The sequence below is a fragment of the Lathamus discolor genome, chromosome 18, assembly GCF_037157495.1.
Source record: "Lathamus discolor isolate bLatDis1 chromosome 18, bLatDis1.hap1, whole genome shotgun sequence".
In the NCBI taxonomy this organism is placed as follows: Eukaryota; Metazoa; Chordata; class Aves; order Psittaciformes; family Psittacidae; genus Lathamus; species Lathamus discolor.
The window spans coordinates 1,114,872-1,123,160 of NC_088901.1; the positions used below are offsets into that span (position 1 = coordinate 1,114,872).

Consider the following 8,289-nt stretch of genomic DNA (forward strand, 5'->3'; position numbering starts at 1 on the left):
CAAGCGGTTGGGCAGTGGCGCGGAAGCGCCGCGTGGATTGGCTGGAAGGCAGAACGGGGCGGGGCATCGGTGAAGGGCGGAGCTGAGGGGCGTCGCTGCCTCCCGGGTGCGTTCCGTGTCCGTGCGGCGGCCTCCGGGACATGGCGGAGGCCGCGGGCGGCTCCGCGCTGAGGCGATGCCTCGATGTGCTCAGGGACGCGAGGAACGACAGCGAGCAGTTCGCAGCGCTGCTCCTGGTAAGGAACCGGGGCGCAGCGGGGCGGCGCCGCGGGCGCCATCGCCTCAGGAGAGGGCAGGGGTAAGGCGAAACCCGCGTGTGCGAACGCCGGGGCCGAGCGGCGCTGGGAGCCTCTGGGCGAGGCCCTTCGGCACCCTCCTGGTCCCATCAGCGAGGCAGAAGGAGCCCGGCCTTGTCCTGGTGCGCTGAGGGTTCACGCGTGCCGCCACGCTCCCAAAACCCCCTGGTAAAGCTCCCATTAGCACCTGGACCAAGCGCCCAGCTGAGTGGGTGCTTCTCTGCACTAATAAAAGCTGTTTAAGGCTTCTTACTTTGAACCCTGTAATCGAGCAAAGCCGCTTGCAGTGCTCACCCCTGGTTTGCCTTACAGGTGACCAAAGCGGTCAGAGCTGGAGAAGTAGATGCCAAGACCCGTCGCCAGATCTTTGATGCAATTGGATTCACGTTTCCCACTCGCCTGCTTGCGTCTGGGAAGCCCCCACCGGGCTGCCCCGATCACACCTTCCGGGCGCTGGGCCTTACTCTGCTGGCATGCTTCTGCACCGATCCAGAGTTAGCAGCGCACTCCCAGATCCTGAACAAAATCCCAACCTTCAATGACATCCTGGTTTCCCCCTGCAATCCGGACAGCGCATCTATGGTTGATGATGTATACCAGTGCCTCAGTGCTGTCATGGCCACGACCAGGGGGCCCAGAGAGTTGGTGACCAAAGGGACAGTGTCTGCCCTGTGCCAGGCCTATGTGAATTGCAGTTACGGCTCTGATCGTGCATTGGCTCTGCTCCTGGGGCTGTTGGCCATAGCAGAGGAGAAGTGCTGGCAGAGAGATGCTCCACGCCTCCTGGCCGTGCTGAGCAAGCTCTCCGATGATTTCCTCAAGACTGAAGACATGACCAAATTCGAGCTGTGTGGGGTTCTGCCTCATTTCATCCCCCTGTCACCACCGCTCACGCAGGACCCACAGGGCTCTGAGTGCCTCCATAGGCTTTACAAAGGGCTGGCTAACATCTTGGGCAGTAAACTCAGCCAGTCGCAGCGAGACCCTGCTCTCAAGCTCGCTGCCTGCCTCGTGCAGGCCTATGGGTCAGAGTGGATCCCAGCAGGCAGTGCTGGAAGCAAGTTCCTGGCCTTGTTGGTGAACTTGGCTTGTGTGGAGGTCCGCCTGACCCTAGAGGAGCCAGATCCCTTGGAGGTGGAGGGGAAGAAAGAAGTGGTAACAGCCTGCTATGTCCTCATTGAGATGGGGATCCAGGAGTGCCTGAGAGAAGAGAATCCACTGCTCGAGGAGGTGCAGAAAATGCAGCTCATGAGGATCATGGAGGAGGCATTTGGAGCTGTAATATTCTACCTGAGGCAGGTAATGCAGGGCTTGCAAATAAAGAGCATGTTTTTGTGGGTTTCTCTGGGAGGCTTTGACAGCTGCTAACCAGGATGCTTACTGGATGCTCAGCAGCTCATGGCTGCAGCTGTGTAGAGCAAACTGTGCATCTGGGCCCACTGCAGTTTTCATACCTGCAGCAGCTTGACAGGACAGTGGCCCGAACATCATTTTCTGTCTGCTTGCTTCATGCAGGTTAAACAGGAGGAGCTACAAGATCCTTTCATATTTGCTTCTGTTCGAATCCTTGGAGCCTGGATGGCAGAAGAGACATCCTCCCTCAAGCAGGAAATCTGTGAGCTCTTGCCCTTCCTTGTTCATTATGCCAAAAGGCTTTTCAAAGAGGGCAACTCAGCTGGGAGTCCTCCCCAGCCAGAGGTGGTCAGCACCGAGGGTTCTGGCTTACTCCAGGATGCTCTGAGGTGTGTATTTTAAGCACAGAATTGATGCATTTTAGCACAAGCCTGCTCAAATCTTCTCTTTTCCATTCTCCCCGCGGTGCCACTTCCGTGGCTCTTTTTTCCCCCCGCAACTGGATTAAATGCAGGGCTTAGACCCATTCTACCTCATGCTCCCAATTTCTTTCCCCTTCCAGGCTTCTGCTACCTGGCTTTTGCCATTTAACAGCCGAGGACAGGCCCCGGGACATCCTCATTTCAGAAGGGGCACCAGCACTGCTGTGTGAGTACTTCCTCCATCAGTGGGAGGTGCTGACCTCCAAGCCTGGGTCCCCGACTCCACTGACAAGCACTGAAATGAGTCTGCAGACCATGTGTGGGATTTTCCTTAACCTGGTTGTGACAGCACCAGACCTCATCAGGTAATGGAGCCACAAGAGCTTGCTCTAACATTGCACCCTCTTTCTTCCCAATGATGTTGTGAAGTGAGCTTACAGGATCTGTTAACACAGAGCTGAAAAAGGGATGTCCCTTTTTCAAAAGCAGTTACATTACTTTTTTGGTGCTGCATTTAACATTGGCATTTCCAGGTGTTTCTGGCTCTGCTCAGGAAGCACATCTCAGGTTTTGCTTTCTCTCTAGGCGAGACAAAACCTTTCCCTCCTTGATGGACACGTTGCTGAAGTCTCTTCCACTTCTGCTGCCCCAGAAGGATCACCTGGCTCTAGCAGCAAACATTGCCACTCTGGGCCTGATGATGGCCAGGATCCTTGCAGGTTCCACAGGTAGGAGGAGTTCCTGTTAGCAAATCAGACACTGGTTTGGCTGGGGAAGGCAAATACGAGGGAAGCAGGCCCAGTTTGTAGTTGGAAAAGTGGCAAAACCAAAAGCCTGGTGGAGTAAGGAATAGGCAGGAAATTCCGCAGGCTGATGCACTGGGATTAAGAGATTCTCAGACAGGAGGGGGTATCCTGCTCTCCCCAAAAGCCCTGCTGCAGACAGAGACACTGAAAGGTGCTCTGTATCGAATAAATTCTTTTTTCTTCCAGCTCTCCAGGGGACACAGCGTACCAAGGAGTTCTTTGGGGCTGCCATTTCCTTCCTATCCCAGGCCCATACTGCCCAAGCAGAGCCTGGCAGTGACAGCTTGACCTTGGCTGTTTCGCCTGCCTACACGAGTGCCTGGGCTGACATCAGTGAGCTCTGGTTCCTGGGAATGCAGGCCTTGGCTGGCTGCATCCCGCTTTTCCCCTGGCTGCCAGAAGCCGTGCTCCAGGCGCGGTGGCTGGAAGGGCTCTCCGAGCTCCTGACCCGTGTTGCTGCAGCCTCGGTGGACTTTGAGCTTATCTCTGCTTTCCAGGGGGTGCTGGTGGAGCTGGCCAGAGCCAGCAAGCCCTGCAGGGACATGATCCTGTCACACCACGGCAGGGAGTGGGCCAACCTCTATGGTATGGCGGCTTTGGAGCAGTGTCTGTCTGAGCAGTGAAGAGCCAGCAGCACCCTGGTGTGGGGAGCAGTCAGCACAAGATCTGTTCAACGTCTGCCCCACAGCCTTTGGTGCCAGGTGGGGACAAAGCCACATTCAGATTACCAGACTTTCTAAGCCTGGAGTGATGTGGCAGAGATGCGCTGCCCAACCTGATGCACAGAGCTGTTGCTGCCTCAGAACGCTTCAACATACACCTGCTTGACCCTCTGTTTCTTTTCAAAAGCAGCCTGTGTATTATTAAAGACATTTTTCTGTTGCTTTGTTTTTCAAACTGCTGCAGTGTTGGGATTTATTTCTGCCCAGGGCCCTCAGAGGTTGCCAGCTTCTGCCGTTAACACACTCCCACAGTTGTCACAGCCAGGATGTCACTTTAAGTCAGAGGCTTGCATGTGTTAGCATGTAAAGCAACTTGGCACTATGCATAGAAACCTGCAAAAAGCAGGAACAGCTTTAATATTTACTGATGGCAGTGAGAATAACTGTGACTTGACACAGACCTGTCCCCTTCCAATGCGAAGCTGTAGAAATGTGCTTGCCCCATGTGGGAGAACAACTCCATATCTATGACTGACACCAGATCATCATAATTCCAAATGTATGTTTAGAAACCCTTCACAGCACACTTGAAGTGGCCCACTTTTCCCTGTTAAGCACCCACACATGGCACAGCCGCAGGGATTTGTATTTCCCCGGGCTCCCTGCCTGCAAGGTTGGGATGTAAAGGGATTTTTCCACTCTTGCCAGGCGATGGCCGCAGCTTTTCCACCAGGTGTCAGTCGAGGAGCAAGTTGGGAGCAGCAGCCTCGCAGGAGCTGGATCTGCTGCCGGACCCGGGCACTGATCCTGGCTGTCCCCGGAACTCCTGCAGGGGGGCTGCGGAATCGTTTTGACACAGAGGAAATCGAGCAAGGAGCTGCCTCAAAAGGAGAGCTGAGCTGGATGTATTCCTGCTTTGTACCAGATCCTTAGCTCTGCGAAAGCAAACACAGCTGGAGCGGATGCAGCCGCTGCTGCTCAGGGAAAGGATCTTTCTGATCTTTCCAGCTGAGCTCAGAAAAGTTCCTGCAAGTTGGGACAAAGGTGGGTGCTCCCAGAAGGCAGCGGTGTAAGCTAAACACACAAATGAGCCTCCTGGCCTTGGAAAAGAGCATAACTGCCTGAGTGTGGGCTGAGAGAGCATCCCCATCCTGCCAGGAGCACCGCAGCCCTGCACCACAGGGAAACAGCAACGCGTTGGAAGAGTCAGAAACACATTTCAGATTGACAGAAAAGCCATCCCAACCCTCAAATGCTTTACCTTCCATTCTTCCTGGTCCTGTGTGCTCTTCTGCCTCTGGTCAAAGGGTGTGGAATTCCTGTTAAAGGAAGACTCTCACTAGTGCTAATGAGAGATAGGCACCTGTATCAGCAGGAGAGTGCCCTGCTCTCCTCCCTCCCAGCACTGCACTGGGCTTGCTGTGGTTCTCCATGCTGGCTTGGCCATCCTTCCTCCCCAGAGGCAGTGGTAGGAGCTTCCACAACACCTGACCAGAGATCCAGCCTGGGCCTGCAGGACCCTATTCAAGACCAGAACAGCCCCAAACCCAGAGGTCTTTGGCTGCCCATCTTCAATTCCAGGCAGGCTACCTGGGAGCAAACCAAAGCCCCCCTGAAGATCTCCATTTTATCCTTCCCCACATCCTAGGGCACTGGGGTTTGGCCACCAGCAGGTGCCTGGGGAGCACCTGACCCTCATTCTCCTGCTCTTCCGAGGAAAGTCCCATCAGGTGTGAGGAGCATTCCAGAGATGCTGTTGTGTAGATGTGGGGGCTCCTTGAACACTACATAGAATTCCAGATTGCTTTGGGTTGAAGAGACCTTAAAGCTGATCCAGTTCCAACCCCTGCCATGGGCAGGGACCCCTTCCACTGGAGCAGCTTGCTCCAAGCCCCTGTGTCCAACCTGGCCTTGAGCACTGCCAGGGATGGGGCAGCCACAGCTTCTCTGGGCACCCTGTGCCAGCGCCTCAGTGAAGGGTGGTGATACCCTCATATCACCACCCTCTTGTCCCGGGACACCACTTTCCAAGCACATTCTAGGACCGAGCACCCCTAAAAGGCTGTTGTCCCTCCCCAAGGGCCCTGGCTCCCACAGCAGGAGCACAGCACATTCAGGAAGGGAGAGCACAGGCGCTGGTGGAGGCCCCCTGCCATGTGGGTGCCTCCTTTGGCTCTGCTTGTGCCAGTCTGCAGGCCCTGGCGTGCCCAGCACGGCTCAGCTCTGCGCTAGGGAGATGGTGCCAAGGCTTCAAAGGCTGTGGGGTGACTCCTCGGCCCCCCCAGGCTTTGTAAACCCAACTACAAGTTCTACCCTGGCAGTATCTACCACTGTGGCATCGATGCTCCAGTGCCAGAAAGGCATCACCTAACATCCCTTGTCGTGCACACCGCTTTGAGATCCCAGCACAGAGTGGAATTGCATCCAGCAACACCCAGAGCAAACTGTGGTTTATCCCCCAGTGCCTTTTCAACATGAGGACAAGCCCTTCGGGGGTAAGGAGATCGTTCATTGTGGCTTGGATGAGGTGGGTAAGCCCCCAGAGGAGCAGATACGCATTCCATTTCACTTTGACAGCTCAAATGTCATAACACCATTGCAAACCCCAGCACAGCATATATTATCCTACACTGTTTATTCGGATCGCCCCAAAAGCAGTGGCAATAAAAGCAAATATTTCATAGGGCTGTTATGTGGCTGTTAGTGCAGCCCCTTCCCGCAAACCTCATGCAGTGAGAGGTGTCAGGGGTGGTGAGGAGCAGCAAGGGGCTGTCCCATTCCCTACGCTCCCCTTGACAGGGTCCCCATCCTTCTCCTCAAAGCCCTGCCTGTCTCTCCAGCCCCATAGCAAGGATCTTCCTTCCCCACCTGGATTCCCAGGAAGGAGATGTGGGAAATGATAGGAGCAGCCCACATTTCTCCCAGCTGTTGATGGGAGCTGGGCTTCTGGAGTAAAACCAGTTCACCTTTGGCTGGGGCAGAGACCTGTGCTCACGTGCTCTTGCTTCTGTGTCCCTGCTGCCCTGCTCAGCAGGTATTTTCACTGCTGACCCCTGAAAGCAGAGGTTGTTGCCTCAAGGGAGAGCCAACAGAGTCACTGATCACTGGTCACTGATCGCTGGGAAGCAGCTTTGGGAACTTCGGCACAAAACCAGTTTTCCAGAGATTTCTGGCTTGGGTGCAAATGCACCAAATGATCCCTGGGGTGGAGACCTGGCCCAGAGTGACAACGAGTGCTCCCCATAGCTGAGGGGTGAGGGGACAGCTCTCATGTTGAGGACGTCGGCATGATCATGTCATTCTGTTAGCAGACACAAAGGCTGTTTTGTAGGGCAGAACACGAGCACAGCTGGTCCTTAACCTGGGAGGCTAAAGAGCAAGTAGTGGGGAACTGCAACTGAGCACCCAGTGTTGTGATGAGCCCCAACACTTGCCCTGGCCTTGCTGAACCAGTAACAGAACCAGTGTGTGTGCAGCGCCCAGTGTGACAGCCCTTGGCCCTGCCTGGGACCTTGGCGCAGCAGGTTAAAGCAAGTAATTGTTCATCCTCACTGCTGTGGCCTAACGCTGCCTCCTGCCCTTGGGAGACCCATGAGGATAACTTGTCCTCATCACCAAGAGAGTGAAAATACTCTTGAAGCTGTACAGAGCAAGCATCCTCCTGCTTGCCCCGGCATCCCACATGCAGGCTGCTGCATGGGTTTCGCACAGTTTCACCTCTTTCAGATAAAGACCAACGTTACACGGACCAGACGAGCAGGGGATGCAAAGAATGAACTGGAAAATAACTGCAAAATACAGCATGTCAAATCCAATTTTTCCCAGCAAATGAAATGGATCTGGTTCCAACGGGCAGGGACCCCTGCCACTGGAGCAGCTTGCTCCAGGCCCCTGTGTCCAACCTGCTCTTGGGCACTGCAAGGGATGGGGCAGCCACAGCTTCTCTGGGCACCCTGTGCCAGCGCCTCAGCACCCTCACAGGGAAGAACTTCTGCCTAATGTCTAATCTAAATTCACCCTCTTTCAATTTAAAACTGAAGTGCCATCTTTAAAACTAAATGCTATCTTTAATAGAAATAAATTAGAATAAATGATCAGCCTTTGCCTCCTAAAGACAGGTGGCAGGGTAATATTAAAAGAAATGAATAAAAATTCATTTAATGAGCATTGTTAATTAAACCTGGAAATCAAAGAGGTCTGCGTTGTGGGAATTCAGAGGAGAAATGAAAATGAAGGGAGCTGTAGCTCGGGGCAGGAAGAGCGGAATTAAATTAAGAGCGATGTGGGATGGTGCGTGTTGGTGCCGATCTCACCCGCCGCGCGTTGCAGCGGAGTAAAGGGGTTGTTCTGTGCTCGCACACCAATTACACGCTGCCACCCATGGAAACTCCCGCTCAGCAACGGGCACCCGGGTGGCACGGTGAGACCGCGGGGCCCCGCGGGACATGACCCTCCCCGGGGCCCGGTCTCGGTGCCCTGCACCGGCGTGAGCCGGGTCGGGGGGTGTCAGTGCGGGGTCTCTCCGTGCCGCTGGCCCGGCCGCTGCGCCCTCCCAAGCCCCGCCGGTGCCCGGTGCCGCGTCCAGGGCCGCGGTGCTGCGCGCCCGCCTCGCCCTGCACCGGAGGGAGGGCCTAAGCAGAGGGCGAGGGAGGGATGGAGAGGAGGAGGGAGGGAGGAAGAGGAGGAGAGAGGGATGGAGAAGAGGAGGGATGGAGGAGGGCGGGAGGCAGGCACGCTCTCCGTCGTTGCT

The 8,289-nt window shown here is 55.3% G+C and overlaps 1 protein-coding gene and 1 long non-coding RNA gene across 2 annotated transcripts; one reads left to right on the top strand and one right to left on the bottom strand.

Moving 5' to 3' along the window:
- Positions 1 to 51: 51 nt before the first annotated feature.
- Positions 52 to 3,774, top strand: NCDN (neurochondrin). The gene is made up of 6 exons (XM_065697964.1): positions 52 to 236; positions 609 to 1,595; positions 1,812 to 2,038; positions 2,212 to 2,436; positions 2,657 to 2,799; positions 3,064 to 3,774. Exons 1-6 carry the CDS (start codon positions 141 to 143, stop codon positions 3,498 to 3,500), a joined length of 2,115 nt encoding a protein of 704 aa, XP_065554036.1. The 5' UTR covers positions 52 to 140; the 3' UTR covers positions 3,501 to 3,774.
- Positions 3,775 to 4,447: 673 nt separating this feature from the next.
- LOC136023484 (uncharacterized) lies at positions 4,448 to 5,115 on the bottom strand. Its single transcript, XR_010616609.1, has 2 exons — positions 4,801 to 5,115; positions 4,448 to 4,710 (listed from the first exon to the last, which is right to left on the bottom strand). It is a non-coding gene; the product is annotated as an uncharacterized LOC136023484 (long non-coding RNA).
- Positions 5,116 to 8,289: the final 3,174 nt, after the last annotated feature.

Coding starts and splice junctions, on each gene's coding strand:
- NCDN (XM_065697964.1), top strand. CDS start 141: ATGGCGGAGGCCGCGGGCGGCTCCGCGCTGAGGCGATGCCTCGATGTG. Junction 1,596..1,811: donor TAATATTCTACCTGAGGCAG/GTAATGCAGGGC, acceptor TGCTTCATGCAG/GTTAAACAGGAGGAGCTACA. Junction 2,800..3,063: donor GATCCTTGCAGGTTCCACAG/GTAGGAGGAGTT, acceptor TTTTTCTTCCAG/CTCTCCAGGGGACACAGCGT.